Raw genomic sequence first — 24822 nt, 5'->3', positions numbered from 1 at the left:
ATTGATCAACAGTTTAAGTACTGGTTGTATAGCTCCAAACCCTTAACTGCCAGCCTGTACAGCCAATACTGTTCTTTATAAGATGGGCTTCGAACATAAAAATAAATTTCTAAATTCGATTCAGTACAAATACAAAAATACTCATCTGTATTATATTATTAAATTTACTAAAAGACGAAATAATAATAATAATAAAGTGTAGGAAAACAAAGTAACTGTGTTATTTATTGAAATTTATTTATTTATCCATACAATATAAATCAATCACAAAAGCGATGTCATCAAAAATGCACAAGAGACTCAAAATACAATAATAAACAGACATTTGCTCCCGACATACTTATAGCTATATACATTGAGAGAAAATCGAATAACTTGTTAATATAGAGATGAATAAAAATTTCAACATATATGTAATACGAAATATATATTTGATAGTGGACGTACAATTATTAAATATTACAAAGTTCGATTAATAAAATACTTCTTTTTTTTATATAAATTTTAGTCAAAGTTTAATTATTACAAACAGTCGCTTAACTAACTTATACTATACCTATTTATCAATAAATTTTATAAAATGTCGCGTAACAAAAGAAATGAAATTTAACCTAAATAAAAAAAAGTGTAACGCGTTTTTTATTAACGCTGTGTCAATTATAATTAATGTATAACAAAACAAAAAAAGTCGTAACTAACATTACCGTAGAGGTAAAGGTACAATGTTCGGTGTAGTCAGTAGTAGGTAGAGGCATTATGAGGAATATAATTTAAATATAATATTATAGATGCATTCGCATGATTTTGTTTTGTATTTTAAAGAAAATATCAAACAAAATATTTCATCTAGTTCAGTTGTCTCTACCAATTTGTAAATCGATTTGTGTATTGGTAACAGCTCGGGATTCAAAATTACAACAAGGTGGGGCGGAGCTTCTATCAACCTAATAATAACTTAAATTATACACAATCGTTATAATTATATTCATGTTTCAATTTCAATACGTTGACAGATCTCATGTGTTATTAATCGTGATGTAATCGTTTCAGGCGTACCTGGAATTTAGAAAAGAACAATTATTATTACTATTCTATACAAAATAAAGTAAAAATTTAATTATTATTATATCGTACTGGTACCTGGCTTTAAGAAAATTAATAACATAGATATTTCATCCAACATCAATTTTCGAATTATTTTATTATACGTGCAAAGTTTTAATTAGTAATTCCAAATCCTCGATTTAATTACATTATTATTATTTAGAATTTAATAAATACCAAAGTAATAAAATTCATTAAAAAAAAAACAAATTATTCACACAAGATTCACATAAAATTATCAAATAATCAGAAGCTAAAATCTTTAGCCAATGATCATTTAATTTAAATTGCATGCAATTAGTATGATAAACCTTAAAATGTTATGTTTACTCACCTTGTGGTACAAAAAATCTCTTTGATCAGTCTATATTTTTAAAAGATGAATAAAAAACAATCAATTCAATTAAATGCTTTATTTCGAATAATTGTAACGACACGACGAGGGCACAATAGTTAAGCTTAACAACTTTAAGTAATGGCAAATTACAATTTTTATGATCTAAAATGAGCATCGACCTTTGGCACTCATTTGATTAATTAAAAAAAAAGGAAATCTTCATTAAAAATCTAGTTAGTGCAATTGAACTGAGATTCATTTTAAATATAAGATCTTACAGATAAAAAATTAGTTAACAGACACAAGATTTTTGTGTTATATTCAGACATTTATAAGGACTTTATATATCATAAATCTACTCTAAAACAACGCTATATATTGAAAACTAAAGCGTTTATAATTTTTATATGCTTTATCTTTAAACATTTTATGTAACATATTTCGTAATATTATGAAAATACTAATATTTTTAATTTTAAGGCGTTTATTTTTCTTTAGTCATTATTTTTATGTATACAGTATCAAGTCTTTGACATTAAATATATACATAGACTTTTCTATGTATGTTTAAATACTACAGACGTTAAAACTATCAATTTCGCCATACATATAAGATAAACGCTAGACAGGTTATAAATTTACTTTTATATTTCCACGTATCTACCATCCCTTAATATATAACATTAAATATAGATTAATATTCGTTTAAAAGTCAATGAGATATAAATTATCAAGAACGGATCTGTAAAGTACGAACTTTCTACTGTAGTATAAAACTAATCAATATTTTTACCAGTTTCTGTGAACGTGTAAAGTTTAAAATATCTTATTGTCTCTTGTAGCCCATAAGTTTACTGTGTTGTTTCAAGATAAACTTTTTTAATATTTACTGACGGATTTTTTTTTTTTTTTAAAGAGATCATTCACGCTAAGACGGATTTCCAAAATGACATGTCATATAAGATTATGAATATGTTATTTTCAACGCATTTACAATGTAATATACATTTTGTCGGTTGAATTGTCCAATGCCAAAGTCTTGTTTCACGTGAATGATCTCTTTACAGTCGTACAAGTGTTATTCGCACACAAATATTGTTAGTAAAGCTCACCATTAACGAGCCTACCTTGTAAATTTTTATTTTTTTATTTTTAAGAAACAGGCAATAAATTGTACTTTCATGTTTGTGTAACATATTATATTATATCGTTTAAGTATTTTATATTCGTATTTATCAGCTGTTTCTATATATTAGGAGTACTTTTATTTATTTAGCATCTTTTTACGTCATAAGTGTTATACCACCGATTTGACATAGACGATAGAATTTTTTTTTTATTTTAATCATTTTTGTAACGAAACAAAATGGTTATTCTAAGAAATTAATTGAATGATGCTAAATATAAAAAAGTTCAAAACCTTAAACACCATTTTACAACGTATTATAAGGACTTTTACAAAAGCTAAATACTTACTGTTAACCCACAATTAAACTGTGATACAAAATGGCATAGCTTGAATCACTTGAAAATATAAACATCCAAAATATATTGCAATAAAAACCAATAGTGAAACTGCACTACACTTGTGCATAAGTTACTAAAAAAATATATATATTACCTATATCAAAAAAAAATATTTTGTACTTAAAAATGTTTATGTAATAAAATGCTTCTCAAAACTGCACAAATGTAATGGTGTCCAATAAAAACCGTGTTATAATAATAATGAACCGCCGCCATGCAGTGAACACAGCCCGTCAAAAATAGCCAAAAAAGAACCAAAAAATTGTGTCATAGGTACCAGCGCTAATGTACAAAATATTAGTAGCGAGACCTTCTGTCCATGTTTCTTATGGAGTTGGCGAGGCACAGCGCGAATAGAGCGCCAACCACCTGAAAATTACAAAAAAAAAACAATTATTTCCGAACTAACAATAAGTGACTCTGTCAAATCCGGTTTGGACGAAAAACTTCTAGACTACAACAATACCCACCGCATAATTTCCTTTGTTCTAAAGATAAATCAAATGAGAGGGTTTTTTTTTTATTTGTCACAAGAAAGAATAGTAGACAATAGCAATTTGATGACATCAACTTGTTATTTGAATTGGGTGTACGATTCTTAGTACATAATATATGACATGAAAAGTTCAATGTGTGTTCAAATTTTGTTTGATTATTTATTATTTGAATTTGTTAATTGTAAATCATTATGAAATTTCAAATTTTAATATTTTACTATAATTATTTAATGATAAAAATTTAATAATACTAATTATTTAACATAAGTTCTAAGTTTTCACTACTATCAGCAGTCTTTTTTATTCATTAAATTACCTCAACACAAGCTACTCCAATAGCAACGCCAGCAATGGTTTTGTTCCACGTCTGGTAGAGGTCAGCGACTCGTGTGGCACAGCCGATTCTATTAGCATCAGCCAAAGTGCAAGTATCTCCCAGAACTTTGCCAACGGTGCTCAGTTGAGAGCAGCAAGACTTGGGCAGGAAAACGCCGTAATCGGATGCGCTGTTCTTTCCGCAGCAGTTGAGCTGGAAATCAAGATTTTTATACATATAATTTTTCGGACAGTATTTGGAACTATTTGGCACTGGAACTATTTGGCACTGGAACTATCTGGTACTGGAACTATTTGGCACTGGAATTATTTGGCACTGGAATTAATTGGCACACGTCTAATTCTCTATACTGGAGAAGGGTGTGTGCGGATACTTTTATTACAACGATTACGTCGAACAATCATTAGATTGCAGTAAGTTATTGTCTATAATACGATCAGGAACCAACAGGTTTACTTACTCATCGAGGCGCTGTGGTATTTTTGACTATCGCTGTTTCAGAAATATAATTTATTGACAATTTTCGCAAAAAATACATTTAAATTAACTGATGACGGCAGACTTAATAAATTACTAAGGGGCCAATTACAATGATTCAATAAGCTTATAGCAATGTCTTTGGCTGATTATTTTTGATTTGTCTTTTCTGTCATATCCTCCGCCATTATCGTAGTGAGAGAAGAACCTACATTGAAGAATTTTATAAAGAAGTAAGCTCACTTGTTCTTGAAGATTGTTGAAGAGGGTGTCAGCTGCAGGGTCTACAGCTCTCTTGTCGAACAGCGAATTGACGGACTTGACGAGAGCTTCCTTGATGTTTTCTGCGTAAGTGAACATCAAAACCGCGAGTACTACTTGCACGATGATGATCACGAGCAGGAAAATGGCATACTGTGTTACAAAAGAAACATTTCGTGGTCAAAATATTGAAACTTATGGCTGCTCTTCTGCTACTTTTCATACAGATCATGGCTAAACGCATATTATCTATTTCTTTAATTTTATATTTTGATAATGCAACTTTATAATGATTTAAAGAATTGTTCAAATAAGTTAAAAAAATCCAATTCAAAATATCAGACGTTTTTCTAATTTATTTTACCTATTAAGTTTGTAGATTAGTTAACAATTTAATCTATTAAAAATTCATAAGAATAGTCCTATTATTTCAAGTTTAATTCGAATATCTCGAATAAACATACAGATAAATTGCTACACATATACCATCCACGGGTACATATGTATATGTTTGAAAAATAATGATAGATATTGTTTACATGAACCGCAAAGATAAGACCTCAATCGTCTGTTGCGTATTAAGAGGAACAAACACGACGTACACATTAGCACATTGTTAAGGAGTTAGTGGAACGAAAGTGGCTTTCTTTGTAGAGAGCGACCTGGCTTTGTTTGTGTAACAATCGCAGTCACGTCAGACTACAAACGAGTGTTTCGTTCGTCTGTTTAAAAATACAACCACATGCTTGTGCACTACGATGAATGCAAAAATATATATAATCCGAAATTTTTAATCACTAGAATAGAAACAAATATACCAATCAAAAATATGGACAATAATGGAGCTGATTATATTGTGTGGATAAATAAAAAAGTGGCAATTATAATTCCATTATTTTAAAAATTCTAAATTTAGTTAAACTAATTGCGTTTTCTTTCAGCGACATATACGTTATAGTTATAATTTAAAAAAAAAAAATCTTAGTATTTAAACTTTCAATTCATTTTTATTTAAAAATACGTAACGATTTAAAATATTTTTAAAGACATACGATTGTAACTACAATAATTTCTTACTCACCGTGACAACCATACAATGGCTTTCGCGTATCGCTCCACAGCAACCGAAGAAAGCGATAATGAACATTATCGCGCCGATGACAATGAACACCCATGGAGCCACCGTTAGGTGACCCTGGAGCTCCTCCTTGATCACCGCCCAGTTGAGTAGCACTGCCACACCGATACCGATCACAGCCAGACCGAACAGCTATTGACAAAAAGAGACATACATCAAGAATATTGTTGTAAATATTAAAATATACATGTGGATGCAACTACTACTACTAGCGCCATCTCCTAAAAGACTATTTTTATCATTCTTTTTTTAAATAAAGTCAGTCGTTCATAATCTCGATCAGCAAACGTTGTTTTTTTAAGTATCTCTATGGCTTTAGTAATTAGTTAATTTATAATTAAGTTTACATATTTAAAAATATTCTAATACGATTTACTTATCCTAATTTGACAAAGTCAATTGAGTAAAAATTGAACAAAATTTAGATTCTTTTACGACTAGTAAGCGTTTGTGTTTACTCTCAACTCCCATGAGTCAGATGTTTAACCTATATATATATAAATTTTCCCCATACTGAAATGGGTCAACACCTCTTCATATATCAAATTGTATATATGACAATTCAACGAAATTATGAAACTTATATTAGATTGTGCAAGTGGCTTCGCTCAAAGTATAAAGTGGGCGTATCCTATATAAATGTTTAAATAAACTAACTAACGACTTATTATTCTTTTAAAACAACTCCGAGTTGAAAATAGTAGAAGTGAGTAATAATAACAAATTTTCTGCTATCTGTTGTGGGTATGGATGACTGCATCGCGAGCATCCGACCAGTTTTGCGTTTCAAGGAATATTGTACGCATTGAAGATGATTAACATAATAAATATGAAAAAGAAATGGCCAAGACCTTTTCGGAATATTTTTCACTAAATTCAAAAAATAATGAATCCTAATGTGCTAAAATATTATAACCTATCAGAGCATAATTATACAATAAAAATATTCATTCGGGTACGTGTCTAATTAATTGTGCCACTAAAGATATTTAAAAAATTATACTCCCAACTGCCTTGACAACATATGTCTAGATAAAAAAATGATCATACAATGCATTACAACACTACTTTAATACAAAAAAAAAAAAAACAATATTTTTACGTCTGGTCGAACACGTAAGTTTTGCAAACAACCGCGCAAAAACTATCAAGGTTCTAAAATAAAAGAAGGCAATTGAGTTTCAACAATTGTCTTGTCTAGTTTTACGAACAATTTACTTAACATACGAAATCATAATTCAGTCTGTTATTACGTTTCAAGGATTGATATAATAAAACTGCAATATATTTTATGTAGCCGTAAAAAAATTATTAAAACTAAATATTTAAACAGAGAAGTGTTAGATGATCAAACGATACTACACAAATATAATACGAACTTTATTTCTAGAATCTTCGAATTAAATCGTGATGTTTTAAAGTCTGCCTGCTAAATTATGCTCGATAACCGAATATAACCAACCTTTTAAGATCAAGATAACATATATACCATACCGTCGTAAAGCCTATTACTTTAAATGTAAAACGAAAAACGAGTAAAATAGTGTTTAGTAAAAAACGATGACGTGGAAAATTTTGGTAAATATTTGTTGTCATTTATCGTTCAATTAACGTAAAAACTAATTGCTGGGTATTTTAAATTAAAACAAACGACACAAAATTTGTTTTAAGCGTACGTGTGAAGATAACAGGTCGGAACCATGCCGTTTTTTTTTGTTAAATTTTTATGGCCATAAATGTTGTCTAGAATTTCAAAGATACCTACATAATTAGGTAGATATAGAAGGTAAAATTTTATTATATATGCCCTATGTCAGATTTCTTAAAAAATTACATCCGTAAAAGCTAAGTAATTGAATAGGACAGACAAAATAAACCACAAATTTCCGTGCAATATTGATACCAATTTATCTTAGTACAAGGGTATTCTGGGTATTGGGGACACACACGGTAGATGTAATAACGATCCGGTAAGGGCGCGTTCTTAAACTATGTCGCCTAATTTTCGTCTGTTTCTCAGTATATCTAAACCTAATTTGTTTTTATCGAACATCCTGATAAGTGTGTGAGGGTAGTTTTATTTTTTTATTTTTTGTGAATTGCAATCTATAAATTATACTTATATTATTTACATACCTACTTTATAATTAATATACTCAGATAGCTTTTCTTTTTAAAAATTAAATGTCTTAATAATATTTAAATAGAAGTAGTTGGTAGTACAACTACCCAGTTGTGAAATAGTTTATGTTGCTAGTATGGCTTTCTAGCGGCCTCTTGAGCTGACCAAGGGTTTATGAATACTCCCTAAGATTGAAGAATTATTTGGAGACATATTTATCTGCTCAAAATACAAATTGCATAAAGCTGGTTCTATATTTAAATAATATTAAAATACAAAAGAAAATTGTTTTAATTTCCATGTTCCTTTTTTAATTTTGATAACAGTATCATAACCATACCTATATCAAATTAAACTCGCAATACACTGTCATATACGAGTACATTATCATTTATAAGCACGTTTTATTTAATTTTATTTTAACATCTAATATATAAAATTCTCGTGTCATGGTGTTAAACATTGAACTTCTCCGAAACGGCTCGACCGATTTTAATAAAATTTTGTAGGCATATCGGGTAGGTCTGAGAATCGGCCAACATCTATTTTTCATACCCCTAAGTTGTAAGGGGGGGGGATTAAGCGGGTTAATAACATATATGACAAAGAAACGTTTGCGGGGTCAGCTAGTATTTAATAAAATTTAGAACGTCGTCCATATTTAAAAGTTTATTTTGTTAAATCATGAATTTTATTAGACAATTTTTCTTTATAAACTATTCTTCAATATACAAACTTAAGATAAACGTACATGAAGTACGTATTTGCTATAAAAACAGCTGAGAGAAAAATACAGCTGCCGAGATTCTGGGTGCTACTTTTCCATAAAAACCAAAACCAGCTTTTCGTTCATAATCATACAATACTAACCTCTCTTGTTACGCAATACGCTATAAAGTTGTTTGATTTTACGCATCTAAAACCAATTGACAAACAAAATTTTTTACAACGTTCTTAAGGCAGAAAGTAATAGCAGATACATTAGCGTGAAGAAATGTATATTAAAAGTATTAATATCTTTTGTAGTCAATACAATCAATTTTGATCTATGAACTAGAGTGATAAATAATAAGTCAGTTTCTCGCATTTTATGGACATAGCGCTTTATTTATTGAAAGAATATAAAACCGCTCATAGCAGATGTTTCGAGGTGTTGCATAACCCCCACATGCTTTATCATCGAGGTCAGCAGACTGTTTAATTTATTGTTACTGTACAAACACTTTCACTGGTAATACGTGTATGGATGTATTTAAGTGCCTCATTTTACTAGAGATTTACAAAACTTTTGAAAGCCGTATTCACATAACATTGCTAAAAGATAATGACTTCTGAATATCGTTCATATTTCTTTAAAAATACAATTAACAATACTATGTTTTTATTATCATTATGTTCAAACAAATGTGTACTTGATTCAACATATATAAATCGATTTAAAATAATATTATAAAACTTTATAACAGTATCTCGAGTTCATATCATATCCAGAGCATATATCGAGACGAAAATCGATAAATGTAATATTATCGGGTTTTAATTCCTTGTCAGCTTAACGATCATTGCAAACGTAAATTGATTTTTGTAATCACTACAACCGTTACAATAACTGTATGCTAAAAGTATTTCAAACACTTAGTAGCGACGAACACATTTATATCATTTTATTAAACATGTTAAAACAAGTTTAAATAAAATGTGCTTGAAAACGATAATGTACTCGTGTATGACAGTATATACTTAGTATTGGGTGTTTAAGTATGTATGTAAAATATATCTAATAATCTAACTTTAAATTTTTGAAAATAGAATTGATTACGCTGCGTCGATTGAAAAAAAGAAAAGGGCATCCGATGATTTGAAAGAAATATTTGAGAACAAGTCTCATTTAAATCCGCGTTATTCGTACCGAAAGTTGACGAAAAAGTCAATGCACGGCGAAAAAAAATATTTCAGAACTTCGAATTTTTTTTAATTTAATCACGAAAAAAATGCTGTTCCTGACGTCGTTATAGAGATATTCGTGGTTAACTGTTGATGTTTCAGTAGCATTCTGTGAACTGCTGTTCAACTCATTACGTAAACGCAGCACTTGACAAAATATGTCTATATAGGTTTATAACGACGTAATATGTGTGCCAAATCGTTGATGATAGATGTAGCCACATTTTGAGTGCTTATGCATAATTATTATTATATTGATAATACCGGACAAAAATAACATCATTTGATTGGCTCAACTTGTACTCAGCCACAAATATCAAATTGCGTATTAAATTAAATAAAAATCGTAAATTATTTTACAAAATGACATAATTTTTTCATTACAAATTATAAAATTTAAATTGAAATTAACATTTCGACATGAAAATTAATCTTAAAAAATAGATGTACTGCAGATTTGACCTTACATACATCCTTAATTTGATAACAGAATCCCAAACATATATGAATATCACATTTTTATGTAAAATCTATTTTACGATTAATAAAATGCTCAAAATTAAGTAAAAGAAATTCTAAAAATCCTTCGAATATCATTTTTGTTAAATATACCTTATTTACAATATTCTATCAACATTACAATTAATTCGAATGATGCATGAAATAATAATAAATACCCCCTGTATTTTTTTATACTAATAGTAGGAAATCAGACAGAGTTTCAACGCGTTTATTATATTATTATAATTCTTTAGTAAGTAAAACTAACAATAAGTACGTACGCGAGAAAATAACATCAGACGTTTATGATAAAAGCCGTGACACGTATGTGGTCGTAAAACATAAAATGCAGCGTTACAAAGACAATGGACGGACTTCGTGAGAAAAGATATTTTTAAGTTGGATTTAAAGATCTTTATTTCTTAAATATATGATACAAATTATGTAAATAAACATTTTGTTGTTTGTGCTAAAACATAAAATACAAAAAAAAAACGATTTGTAAAAAATTACGAGGGTAGAACTAAATATCTTCAGTCGGCTTACTGCGCCATAGATAAGTAAGTGAATATAAAATTACAAATGAATACAACGACGATTTATAACAACTTAGATTTATTTTTTAACGTGCATTTAGGATAGTTTTAACTCATCATCATCATCTGAGGCATTACAGCCGCGGGTGGGCCTTAGCCTGGTCCAGCAAAGCTCTCCAGTCCGATCTGTTAGAGGCTTTCCTTCTCCAACTTGTTATTCCCAAGGTCTTGATGTCCTGTTCGACGCCGTCCAACCATCTGAGCTTGGGCCTTCCTCGACTTCTGCGGCCCTCCGGTCGGCCTTCTAAAAGGCGCTTGGGTACTCTGGCCTCGTCCATTCGCAATACGTGCCCTGCCCAACGCAGGCGCCCAATCTTTATGGTCTTAATTATATTTGGCTCATCGTACATTTGGTATAGCTCGTGGTTATAACGCGTTCGCCATCTCTCATTTTCCATCACAGCTCCGAAAATGCGTCTTAGTATTTTCCGCTCAAATACCAACAAGGAATTTTCGTCTTTTTTGCTCAGCACCCAACATTCGGAACCGTAGGTGAGTATGGGCCTTAGTAAGGTTTTGTACAAGAGAAGTTTTATGCTTCTTGAAAGGAGTTTCGAACGTAAGTATCTTAGTAGTCCGAAGTAGCACTTGTTAGCCGCCATTATTCTTCTACTTATTTCTGAAGACACATCGTTGTTATCGGTTACCAAGGATCCCAGGTATACGAAATGATTGACGCTAGCGAAGGTGTTATTGCCAATATTAACTCCTTGTAGTAGGGTTTGCTGGTCTTTTGACGCTTTCAGGTACTTAGTCTTAGCCATGTTAATTTGAAGACCGGCCTCCACAGCTGATTTTTCAAGAGCATAGTTTTAACTAAGCACTTAAATTATTTTCTTTTAGTAGGAGATCCGAACTAGAGACGAACTTCAGCCAATCTGCTTAATGAACGAAAATGATTTTATATTTACTTTAGTATATTAGAATAATAATTACGAAAGGTTTCCTTGAAAATTATTTTTATTTAAAAATGTACCTACGAGTTTAAAGAAAAATTGAATACCTACAGCCAGTATGAAGCCTGTAGAAAATGCAAAAGTTAGGTTGTCTATTATTTTCCTGGCATAACTACTGCGTGGCAGGTATAAACTTGGTTTATTAATAGATTTTGTTCTAGTTACTTTCACACGCATGTTTAATAAATAAATCTTACATCAAAATGAGCGATGTTTCATTGCAAATACGATAACATAGGGTTGCCTGCTAAAAGTTTGGGTAGAATAGTGGTTGCTAAATATAAAAAAGCCTGGTCAGGAATCTTCCAGTCTACTTTTTCGCGATTTATCTTTGACATAGTAAAGAAAATAAATGTTTAATTTTTATTCATAAAGCAAATGGGCGAAGATCAAATCTAGTTCATATCTTAGACTATTCTGTAACATCATAAACAATAATCAGTACAATTCCTTGACAACAAAATGTCTATACTAATAAGAAGCTTGTTTGTTTGTTTAAACGCGTTAACCTCAGGAATTATTTTGTCCTACCTTGACATACAAAAAAAATAAAAATAAAAATTGCATGTATTTCGAATAAAAAAGGACATGGGTTTATAAGCCCGTGGATGTATATGACTTGTAAATAAAAAAAAAAAAAAAAACCTCAGGAATTAATTGTTCGAATCGAAAAATTATTTTGTGTTGAATAGCCCATTTACCAAAGAAGGCTATAGGCTACTTTTTTCTCAAATTAACACTTGTGAAACCACGCGACACAGCTAGTAATTTATACAATGGATACAATCATTGCTAGCACGAATGAAGATTTATCTATTAATTATAAACATATTTAACTATGTTTATATAATTAAATATTAATAATAAGTTCTTATGAAGACATTCACCTATCATTTTAATAGAATATCTTGAATGTTATGTTAAGGTAAACAACTAAATTACAGGAATATCAAAACTTTAAAAAAAAAACATAACGTCAGCCTTTGTTAAACGATTTAAATAGTAAAATACAGTACTAGCTTACAGGATGTTATCATCCGGGTATTAACGACAAAACGACGGTCAAAGATCATTGACACAACAAGGTATAAAAAGTCACACCGAAAGCAAGTTCATTGCTCATGATCATGATCAATGTGTCTGCAAAATTGAAATATACATATATTTTTTTTTAAATGAATATCTTCCTATGTAGGTATTTATATTTGTTTAATATAAGGAAACACAATTTAAATATTTTTAAGCAATTTCATTGCGTAGTTTTATAGATCAATACGTTTTAAGTAATTATTTGTTTGTAAGTATAGGATTACTTTAGTCCTACATGGTGTAGCATGCATTAGACAAGCCCAATTCAACGAAGTTTACAAAATAAAATCTCTAACCTTTTTTTTACATATACCTATGTAAAACTATTTTGTTGTACAATAAAGGATAAATAAATAAAATATATATTTTATGTAATAATATTAATACAAATGACATCAACCACTTTTTTGTATATACTCTATGTAATGAGGACGTTCTGTCTGTTGCACTTATATAGTCACTGGCTATAAAACAATAGAGGCACAACCAAATTGCAATTATTGACTGATGTAAAAGTTATCCGAATATATTAATTAATATCCGGACTTTTCGGATACACATAATATAATTCTAATTTAGAAATCCGATCTCCTTTTAAATTTCTCTGAACGGTAATACAATTATTGCATTTACAACGAATCCATATTTGCACAAAATTATACACTACACTTACAACCAGTTATTTATCAAAATTTCGCTTTTTCGCGTTTCGTTAGCGCGTAATTACCAATTAAAAATTATTTATAGCAGGTTATACAACCTTGATGAGATATTATTCTAAGCACACGCAAAATAATATTATTGTTACATGTTATACTAAAATTGTATAGATAAGGTGTGTTATGTTTCCAATATATTTATTATAGTTATTTTAAACAGAGAGAAAAATAATCATTTATTTTTATTTAACATTTGTTTTTAACGTTTATATCTTCACAAATTGTGAGGGTTCATAATTAATGAATTATGTGAATGAATTTCTTAGTTTTGAACGGAGCCGGACACTCAGAAGACGTCTCGTACAGACACTTGTGAACCGATACAAAAAGACGGTGTTTGGTGGGTGATTTTAAAATTAAGTGACTACATTAGACAATAAGTGACTTATTGTCAACATGTCAACAGATATATGTATCATTTATGTTATCCCATAGAAAATATTATATTAACCTGACAATAAACTTCTAATATATATTCTCTTTTCTCTTCTGATCTTTTATTTTCTTTGTCTGCTCGTTACTTAGCTTTACAAATTCATGCAACATATATTTGCAGACTACAAACGATGAAAATATTGTACATATTTTACAAACGTTTACAAAATACAAAATGATTAAACTACGTTTAACATATAGCTAAATCTAGCATGTACATAAAATCAATGTACCTAGTTGATAATTGTAGAAAAAAAACTAATTAGGTATTTTAAAGTCTGCATTAAATATATATTTATATGAATTATAGTTCTTTAAAATGTCAGGGTTAATTCAATAACCCTAACTTTATACCAAAACTTTTTTGATCTTAAATTGTTTTTAATATATTTAAAAAATTAAATTAATCTACAACACATAGTATACCATTAATAAGAAAAATCTAGAAGATATTGTAGGTTCAAAATAATGCGGAAATAAAGAAACTGCCAACGTGAAAAACGGTTGACCGACTCACCGGCGCCAACGAGCCCTTTCCCACACTATGGTGCCCCTCTGCAAAGCTGGTGCGGGTCGCTAGTATTATAAGTACGTATAACAAATCTACGTAATTATTGATTTAAGGGCTCCATTTCGGTTATTGATAAGTCATAATTAAAAACATGTAGTGATATTTTCGACTTTCCGCTTCTCTTTATGTTTATCATATTTATCTCTATCGATTTTATTTTTTAACCGTCGTTTTTTATAACCAATATATATGATTCAGGTTGTAATATCCCACTGCCGGGCAAAGGCCTCTTTCTTCATGTAGGAAGCTTAATCCACCACACTGCTCCACTGCTGGTTTTTCGGATATATTTCCTACTAGCTGCCCGGACAGACTTCGTTCTGTCAAAAATTTATAATAAAAAGTTTTTTTTAGTTTTAAAACCTTCCGTGGGCCTTAAGGAATAAACAAAAAAATTAATTTGCCGAATTGGTCGAGCTATTCTCGAGTTATGCGCTTAGCTGATAGATGCTCTCAGAAGCACGGTGGAGAGACCCACAAGGACAGACATTCAAAGCGGTAAGAAATATTTGTATAAATACAAATATCCACCCCGAGCGGGTATAAAACCTGCAAACCACCGGTGTTTAGGCGCCACACGCACCACGACACCAGAGCGATGTAACCAATATACAGAGAAACAATTTAATTCCATCGTAAAATTACAAACTAATATTTCAACTAATGAAATACCCTGGAGACGCTCTTGTTTGTCACGCGACGCCCCGAATATAAAAACTAATTAATATTATCGACACTCGTGTCGACTGATGTCATTACAATATTTAAAACCATTTAAGAAGCGCAGAAATAATTACGTAAACAAGAACGGGAGCGGTGAACGGATATAAATACGTTTGTACGCGAAATCGTTCTAAATCGTCTAAAGCTAAACCATATAAATAGCCACGCAATAGCCCGCAGAGACGCTGATAGCTACTAGTGTGTACCCGGCGTATCGGTAACACAACTGACATTTTGTACTTCTTGACAATTCAACGAACAAAATTGCTAATTTAAAAAAAAAATTTAGCAATTTCATTTTAAAATTCACAAACCCTATTTTATTTAATAAATAGACCTTTGAAATTAAACTCCTAATATGATATCTATACCAATCGCGTAATGTGTTTTAGGTTGTTTTAATAACATAAAAACGATAATTAGCCAATAGCTATAAAAACAAGTGAGTTTAATATCAGAAAAAAAATAGGCGCTTTATGTATCTTATTGCTAAGCAAACTCCTTTTCCCCTTGTCCATCTTTATCTTGAGTTAGTTCAAATCAACTTGACACAAAATATAATGACTGCGTAATCGAATTTGTGATTTTAACACACCTGAGAACCTGAGATCATATATAACAGATGGTCCCGTCTAGTTCAATTTTAGTTTAACGGTAGGGGTAGTTGACCAGGTATAGTCTAGACATTCTAAGATAAGATGGGTGTAATAAACTCTCGCTTTGAATCGAATTTATCCCTTCGTCAGCTCTTTCGTATACCAAAAATTTCTCTAAACGAGCTCTTTGTCTTGTGTGTCTTTTAAAGACACAATTTGAACCAAGTCGTACTTGTCAACATAATGTCCTTTTTGTTCTTGACCTTTAGACTTGCTATTCTTTGGTCCAAAAGATTTGCTTTACTAAATTTATTTATATTATACCATATTAATATGGTATTATGTTAAAATGCATGTACAAGTTAAGTAGTTGTGTAATGAATATCTTAACGACAACAATATATATTCTTGGTTGCAACAATGCGAAACTTGAAACTCGACTTCTAGTTAAAGTCCAGTCTAGACCAAAACCAGACTCGTTATTGCGAAATTGGATCCAATATAGTATTTGAAGCAAGTAAATTGTGGAGACGATGTATAATATAGTTGTGCATCAAACCACGTATATGTTAGAAATAGACTTACTTTTGGAGTTTTAATAGATTATTATTAATCACAATATAATACGTTTCCACCATATAAATAAACGCCAAACAAGTTGTGATCATTTTAATTTATCAATAAACTTTTGAAAACTATAATTATGATACATAATCTTGTAGTTTCCATTTCAATCAACTTCAGATAATCTTAGTCTAAATCCAAATTATAATCAAATACAGGTAATCAAAAATAGGTACATCTTTATTCCATGGTATATTTTAAGTCATGTCGTTCAAATGTGTGATCAAGATGTCGATGACATCTGATGACATAAAAGAGCGAGACAAAATTACAAATGCTATCTCTTTCTAACAAAATATACACCTAATGTTGAAATACTTGTCGTAAATAAAAGCCTTTGTTTAATTTTCTATGAATGCATTAAACGTTATAAAATATCTCGATCTGTCAGTGATAACAAAAGATCTGGCTCGTTGTTCTGAGATTTGTGATTCAGCTGGGAAATATTGCTGTCATTCTTAGCGCCATTCTACGCGAAAATGATTTGTGTAAGAATAATGAGGTAATTATTTCTTAGTTTTGTTATACTTACTGTAAATAAAAATTGTATATAATTAAAATTTAACTGTAATAAAAGCTTTATATAAATATTTAAATTAAATTTCTGAATGAATCAAAAATAGGATATTTTCATTCTTGTATACTCGTATTACGAGGTGTAGTTACAAAAAACAATGTTTTTTACCTTTACAAACATTGATATTGCCTTTATTATTTCAAATTGAACATAGACTTTATACAAATGGATTTTTCCCAGTGCTTTTGAATCATCGTTTTTAACACTGGTTAGAAATGTACTTTGCTATTGTTCTCAACATTTACTTAGTCATTTACTCTTCCGTGAAAAATGCTCCTTAATGCGATGAAACCTTTGCCCTATAGTGACACAATACAAACTGGCACAATACGGAACCCAAGGGGCCCTAGAAGTTTTAAGTGTGATTATTTCAACATGACGTTTACTTCATTCGCTAACTCGCACAATTAATGTCAATGAGGTGTAATTGGCCAACAGGACCCGCCCTTCTGGGTCACTTTTCTTACTATACATTGACCTGATACGTGGGAAATACAGATTCATCAAATGATCGTTATTTTTTCCTTACCAAAAACTAGTTCTTAAAACAACATTTTATGTAAATCTTTAAAATTTTAGAAGAAAAAAAAAATAGTTCTGAGATAGTCTGTAACGAGCCAACAGAACATAATTGGGTATTTTAAAGGTAGCGAAAAATTTTCAATTTCTTGTCTAACATTTATAATTAAAATAGATTGTTAAAAAAATTGCTTTTGTATTATATAAAACTGATCAAACTACTGAAACTAAACTGATGTAACATAACGTTCCTGAACAAAGTTTTGTTTACGAGCGAGCTTTCGTGGACTGAAGAGAAGGATTTTCTACTTTGTGCATCAAATAAAATAAACCTATTGAAGTATCTAAAATTAAATTGTTAAAGTATTGAAAATATCACTCATCTTCACTTCAGCCTATCGCAGTCCACTGCAGGACATAGGCCTCCACAAGTTCGCGCCAAAGATGGCGTGAACTCATGTGTGTTGCCCACAGTCACGCTGGACAGGCTTTGTCGCACTGAATACGCTGCTGCCCGTCTTTGGCTTGTGTATTTCAAAGCCAGCAGTTGGATGGTTATCCCGCCATCGGTCGGCTTTTTTAAGTTCCAAGGTAGTAGTGGAACTGTGTTATCCCTTAGTCGCCTCTTACGACACCCACGGGAAGATAGGGGGTGGCTATATTCTTTACTGCCGTAACCATGTGTGCTAAATGAAAATATAAGCCTAGAATATATTAGGAGATAATTTAAAATATACTTATAATTATTACTTTTATTTAAATTTGCAGAGATAGTATTACCAAGCTTGTTTAAATAATATCTCTTTCAACTATTGACTACACTTAATAGCACTGGTGGGCTATTTGATAAGCCAACGAACTTTCCACTGGCAACCGCAGGCACATTAAAACGTAATCGTTAGTCGTTCCGTAATTACAACAGTTCACTCAGTTAACAACTTACTAAGGTAATTACTCTTCGTAGTTCATTAATAGAACTAAAATTTTTATGCTATTATATACATAATTGCTATGCAGAGTAGAGTAATTTCTTTTATAAAAATTAAAAATATAAAAAATATAATACCTCCCAAATAATTTTGTAATACTTTCAAAGCAACTTTTCTGTCATAAATAGTACAACGTACAAAAATTACAGATAATATAACCTCTATTCGAAAATTATTAGTACATCTAATAACAATAAAAATTTGACCTAATTTAGGCCTTACCTGATGTGCAAGCAACCTTACTCAGGTTGACATGAACTAAGATAGAGATAGTAAAACAGACAAAAAAAATCTCTGGCTATTTATTTATTATCTGTGACATGTTGCTTACTTAGTTTTTTGATACCATGCAATGGCTGGCTAGCGTGACCGAGATATTTCACAGCCGGTTGAGTTTGCATAACTCGAGCCTCGCCGATAGTAGGCGGAGGGGTAAATCCTGCGCGCACGCATTGCGTCATATCGTCGACATTGTTCGCTATTCAAATATGAATAATTCATCTGTTAAGCCTGTTTTTCATTGATATAATATTTTATAGGTACTAATGCTACTTATACGACGGAATGAAAAGAAATTAATATTATAACAAAAAAAATATATTAAAAATACATTTTTAAATTGTCCTAGACAGGTTATATTAATAATATTCCATCGAGGATAATGTCTGGACTTTCAAAGTATAATCATTATATATCCCAAACTTTTTGATAAACTGTTTTTACAATACTGATTATAATACTGATAATACTGATTGAAATAAAAAAAGCTACAAAAGAGGTTCTGTTTGTTTATCGTTTAATACAAGTTAAATGTTTGTGGACGAAATTTGGTTTATAGTTTTAACCTATAAAAATAATGTGTAATTACCTTATCTGTCAGACTTCGTATGTCTTAGATAGCCTAATTAATTAGTTTATTTATGAATCCTTTACACTCGTGCAAACTTTTGAGAGCTCAATAATAAGTTAATCTTTGTCAATCCTCTCGAATCAAACCTATATTTTCTGTCAATAACATACCTATTTATCGCGTTTACACAGACGTCAGACGTATTTGTATTGTTACCATTGAAATAACAGTGAAACATTGAAATTCTACGCTCTGATACATTTGTATATTGTACCTATTTATTTTTCTTATTTTTTCTAAACAAACACTACAGCTGTATCTATCTCGAGGATTGGTTTACACAGTACTCATAGGGCTGATTGTTGTGCTAGTGGTCGCAGATTCGATTCCTAGACGACATATATTTGTACCGATTATACTTATATTGATATGTCTGGAAGTTATTGTACATTTTCTAGTTCCCGGACGCAGGATACTCATTTCACTGTAGGCGTTTAAGTATAAGGCGTTAAAAAACAAAAAATAGTACACATAATAGTTATGTTCATAATCACTCTGTTGTCGAGTCACAAATGAGCCGTGACACGCTTCCAGGTCAACAGGTCGATAGATAAGTCACGCCGAATTCTATCAATTTATCCCGCCTACTTTTCCACTGAATAAAATTAATGGTAACCTATAATCTTCTCGTATCTGTTATTTACCCATCGTATCGTACCAAATAGCAATTGTTTGTTGAGTTCTATACAAAATAATTCTCCGATTTCGGTGTGCCTTACGGCAAAGGCGATTTTCAAATTACTTTGTAGTAAAAATACTGTTTTACTTATTTAGACAACAGGCCATAAATAATAATCACGTTACATCTCATAGAAGCGAAGACGTACTATATTACTACAAATAACTGAAAAACCGGCTTAAAGATTAAATTAATTTCCTGAACATTCGTGTAATAAGATTATATTTACATTTTTCTTATTAATTACATTAAATTTACACAAAATAAAAGTTCACTACGAATGCAGGTGCTCCCGTTGGACACGACGATAAAAACCTCCACGGCGGGGTCGTCGACCTCGCTCCGACCTAGATTTTCTTAAAATAGAAGTTTTTCATTACGAACGAAACTATGTCTAACAATATTTCTTTTCGTTTTTCACAACAGGTGAACTGCATTGACATGTAGTCATTGAAATTCATTTAAATATGATGTTTTAGATTATTTACTTGACAAGTCGTAAGAACTAAATTTAGTTAATTACTAGTAAAAAGTAAATTAACCACATAGTTTTTTCTCTTAGTTAACCAACTCAGTCATTTAATTACCTGTTAGTTTATATTACTAAAACCTTTAAATATTTATATCATGATTCTTATACTTTCCTAGATTGCTTAAATTAAGTAAACATTAATTTTTATTTACTTTTAAAAAATTTGTTACTAAAAATACACTTTATGTATATCGTCAACACCTACGCAAAGCCAGGTGCCCCGCAAGTTTGCCGAATGATGCACGAGGAGTCAACGACCGTTCGACAATGAGTTGAAAAGGGGTAGACATAAAAACAGACTTCAGTTACATCGACAAGTAACGCAACATAGGTAGACCAAAAAATAGTTAAGTAAAAACGCATTATCAAAGATTACTCCAAAAAGTACTCATGAGATCTAAATCGAGTTTTAATGGACGGACTATATGACAAGCACCAGCTTTCGTATAATAAAAGACTTATCGAAATCGGTCAACTCAATAAAAAGTTATGACATACAATACAACGTAGATCGACAAAAAAAAAATAGTCAAGTAAATACACATTACCATGGTAGCTCAAATTACTTCTCAGGTCTCAATTAAATTTAAATTGGACCACATGACACGGCACCACCTTTCGATTAAAACAAAAATCATCAAAATCGGTCCACCCAGTAAAAAGTTCTGAGGTATACATTAAAAAAAAAGTTTGAGAACCTCCGCCTTTTTTTTGAAGTCAGTTAAAAAAACAGGTTATCCTCACCATCCAAAATGTACATGTACCATACGTAGCGACTGTACGTAGCTTTATTACTAGGGCAGCGATCTTTATTTCTTGCAAAGCTTATATAAGCTCGTTAAGCTTGTATGATTTCTTAAGGTGTGTTTCACATAGACCGTTTTAAATTACTCGTATTTCAAGACAGAATATGAATCTGCCGTAATAACCTTCTTTAAAAAAAGAGATCGTTGAGATAGATATTTTGAAAATTATATAATAAGTAAAAAAATTATAAAATAAAAAATTATATAATAAGTAGTAAAGGTACTAATGGTTTGGTTTTCTTTGTTTTGTTGTTCTTCAATATTTGTACGTATTTTAGATGCCTGATGATGATCCAATAAAGGATCGAAACGACGCATGAATTTGCAATCGGTGGTTTGATTGGCACCTTAAGTCCACTTTCCTGCGAACCGTCAAAGAATACTTATATAATAACGGTTCAAAAACAGCTCGTATATGTCTCCCATCGCTGGAACAAAACCTGAGCTACATATGAGAAAGTTTGGGGCTTAATCCGTCGAGCTACTGTCAGTTGTTAGGTATTTTCTCTACCAAAAATTCCGAAACAGAGTTTTTGATGTGGTTGTGACGTGACACAGTGGGGAAAAATTCGTGACGCTTACTAAGTTAGTAAGTACTACTAAGTAGTAGTTACTATCTAAGTAGCATTTTAAGTAAGTATTAAAAGGTTATCTGAGAAGATCGCCTTTGTACATATTTTATTGTATCTTTCTTTATATGTATCTGTATTTCGGTGTACATTAAGAATAAATAAATAAATATCTATTAGATATTATATATTTTCAGGGGTATTCGAAAAGCAAACGTTTCGAACACCACTACATGAAGAACTATCACAAAACTAGGGTTTCATTTGCTCGCTTTCGTCAATCCATAGATTTTACAATAAAAGATATTATATTTATATGTATTACCCAAAAATTACTAAAACTTGTTAACCTATTTCAGTGTAAACAAGTAACAAACTTACACATCATTACCTAAACCCATTACATTTTATTTCAATATTTCCAAGTAAGATAGAAAAATTAAAAAAAAATTATCGGCATTTTTTAAATAAAAATTTACATATTAAACTCTACTCCTGTGCCGGTACGTAATAATTCACTTCTCATATGGTAATGAGAAAGTCAAGCTCCCTTAATAATGAGAAATGTGGTGTAAAAGGAAGTAGAAGGAAATTTATGTAAATTAAATTGTAGTTTGACTTTTTTCTAAGGATGTTACGAGTACCTGTCCCTTATTAAGAGGTGGTAAAAGCTTTAAAGAAAAGACCGACAATAAGCAAGTATTTTATAAATTATAGTCAGGAAACAAGGATATTTTAATTCTAAGAATATAAAAATACCTAAAATCACTAAACAGATTAATTCTTATAATTATAACTAGCGCGTTAACTAGCGACCCGCCCCGGTTTCGCACAGTTGTGAAAACTATCAGTGTTCCTATAATATATTATGCATGTATTATACATATACCTAAACCTCTGGGATCCCTCTATTTACTAAAGAAAACCGCATCAAAATCAGTTGCGTAGTTTTAAAGATCTAAGCATACAGACAGCGGAAACGAATTTGTTTTATACTACGTAATGATGTGCTATTACATATACTTACACTTATTCGTAAGAACTACAAAAGTAATCTATTATATAATGAAGTAACGGGAACTTTTGACGGGTCATTGTACTTTTACCCAAGAGTCGACCCGACATACATAATTTTTTGAACCGAAGTTCCCACGAGAATCTATATTGTTTTTGAAAAGCAAATATCACCATAGCAACCTAACTATAACAATATGAATAAAACACACAAAATCGCAGCGATGAGTGGTATTGTATGATATGATGGATTTACTTTGTATTAGGTATATGATACTTATGTACTGTGTGGCTACGGTACTAAAGAATATGGCCACCCCCTCTCTTCCCGTGGGTGTCGTAAGAGGCGACTGAGGGATAACACGGTTCCGCTACCACCTTGGAACTTAAAAAGCCGACCGGTGGCGGGATAACCATCCAACTGCTGGCTTTGAAATACACAGGCCGAAGAGGGGCAGCAGCGTCTTCGGTGCGACAAAGCCAGCCCTGCGGTCACCAACCCGCCTGCCCAGCGCGGTGACTATGGGCAACACACATGAGTTCACGCATTTATGGCGCGAACTTGTGGAGGCCTATGTCCAGCAGTGGACTGTATAGGCTGTAATGATATGATACTTGTAAATTACAGCCGATGCTTCGACTATATAAATGAAAATGAATCGCTAAATATGTTGCTAGGCGCAATATTCAACAAAAACTTTACCAATCGGGTTAGTCTTTTGAAGTGAAAACATTTTGGCGCACCGTACACACATTTTTTCATAGATAGTAGGTTAGGCAAATCCGTCACGCTCTGAGGTGAAAGGCTCGATCGGGTGTACTGGGAGTGTACCCGAGGGAGAAAGATGCAGACAGCTGCTTTTCGCTGCTGAACGGGGAAAGGCTCGATCGAGTGAACTCGGGAATTATTGCAATTGCTTAATTGCGATTGCCAATGAAGTTTTCACTTCCGCCGTGCGTTCTAAAGCACTCACTCTATTTTTTGTGTGTATTCTAATACTATGTAGAAGTTTCTTATGGAATGATAAACTACCAATTAAGAAAAGAAGACAACCTAATGGTTTTTAAACTGAATGCGTTTGATAGTTCGTAAGACAAATTTGTCGGGTCATCTATAGTATAACATATCACCTTTAGATTCTATAACTCATAAAATTGATATATTTTAAGCTACAATAACAAATCTATTGCTGTTCCGTTTCACTGAGCCTTAATCAGTGTTTAATCTGGTACTAAAAGCACCGTCCAGGAAGCAGCGACCATTGAAATCAGGTCACGTACTACAAGTCTTACACACATTATCATTCAAGTCACTTCCTTTGGACGTACCCGTGGCCTTCGAGTATAGAAAATAGTTTTCAACGGTCCCTTCTACAGGCAATTACTAATGCGTATAGAATATATTGTATAATTTTATTTTAAGAAACTTTCACACGATTCTATTGTCGATGCAAACGTGCACGCACAGAGAAAGAGTCCAGCTTGACAAATTAACTTTTTTTTTGTTTAAAATAAACATCCTAACGATCTAACATTCCTTTAGTTAAACATAATCTATGCATATAATAAAATGGTAGGAAAGTTAAAACTGTACATTGAATATTTTTTTAAAGAATACTTGGGGTGTGATCTACAATCGATACCGAAGCCAAAAATATAGTTTTTAGAATTTT

At 31.3% G+C, this 24822-nt stretch overlaps 1 protein-coding gene and 2 long non-coding RNA genes across 4 annotated transcripts in view; 1 reads left to right on the top strand and 2 right to left on the bottom strand.

The window, feature by feature from the left end:
• Nucleotides 1-220: 220 nt before the first annotated feature.
• LOC123653712 (CD63 antigen-like) overlaps nucleotides 221-24822 on the bottom strand; it is a 34198-nt gene continuing 9596 nt past the window's right edge. Inside the window, exons 2-6 of one of the 2 annotated variants that reach the window (XM_045589702.1) lie at nucleotides 5622-5810; nucleotides 4523-4693; nucleotides 3782-3994; nucleotides 3246-3337; nucleotides 221-1056 (exon numbers count right to left, since the gene is read on the bottom strand). In XM_045589702.1, the coding sequence (XP_045445658.1) occupies nucleotides 3266-3337; nucleotides 3782-3994; nucleotides 4523-4693; nucleotides 5622-5810 (645 nt within the window). In that variant the 3' untranslated portion in view covers nucleotides 221-1056; nucleotides 3246-3265. The remainder of the gene's footprint in view (nucleotides 1057-3245; nucleotides 3338-3781; nucleotides 3995-4522; nucleotides 4694-5621; nucleotides 5811-24822) is intronic. The other variant, XM_045589703.1, reaches the window with a different exon arrangement.
• Nucleotides 6324-24822, bottom strand: part of LOC123653715 — a 24328-nt gene continuing 5829 nt past the window's right edge. The window contains exons 3-4 of the long non-coding RNA XR_006743148.1: nucleotides 7819-7833; nucleotides 6324-6334 (exon numbers count right to left, since the gene is read on the bottom strand). This is a non-coding gene — a long non-coding RNA (uncharacterized LOC123653715). The remainder of the gene's footprint in view (nucleotides 6335-7818; nucleotides 7834-24822) is intronic.
• LOC123653714 overlaps nucleotides 24064-24822 on the top strand; it is a 15050-nt gene continuing 14291 nt past the window's right edge. Inside the window, exon 1 of the long non-coding RNA XR_006743147.1 lies at nucleotides 24064-24135. This is a non-coding gene — a long non-coding RNA (uncharacterized LOC123653714). The remainder of the gene's footprint in view (nucleotides 24136-24822) is intronic.

Source organism: Melitaea cinxia, chromosome 5 (assembly GCF_905220565.1).
Source record: "Melitaea cinxia chromosome 5, ilMelCinx1.1, whole genome shotgun sequence".
In the NCBI taxonomy this organism is placed as follows: Eukaryota; Metazoa; Arthropoda; class Insecta; order Lepidoptera; family Nymphalidae; genus Melitaea; species Melitaea cinxia.
This window is presented reverse-complemented; position numbering and strand designations above follow the sequence as displayed.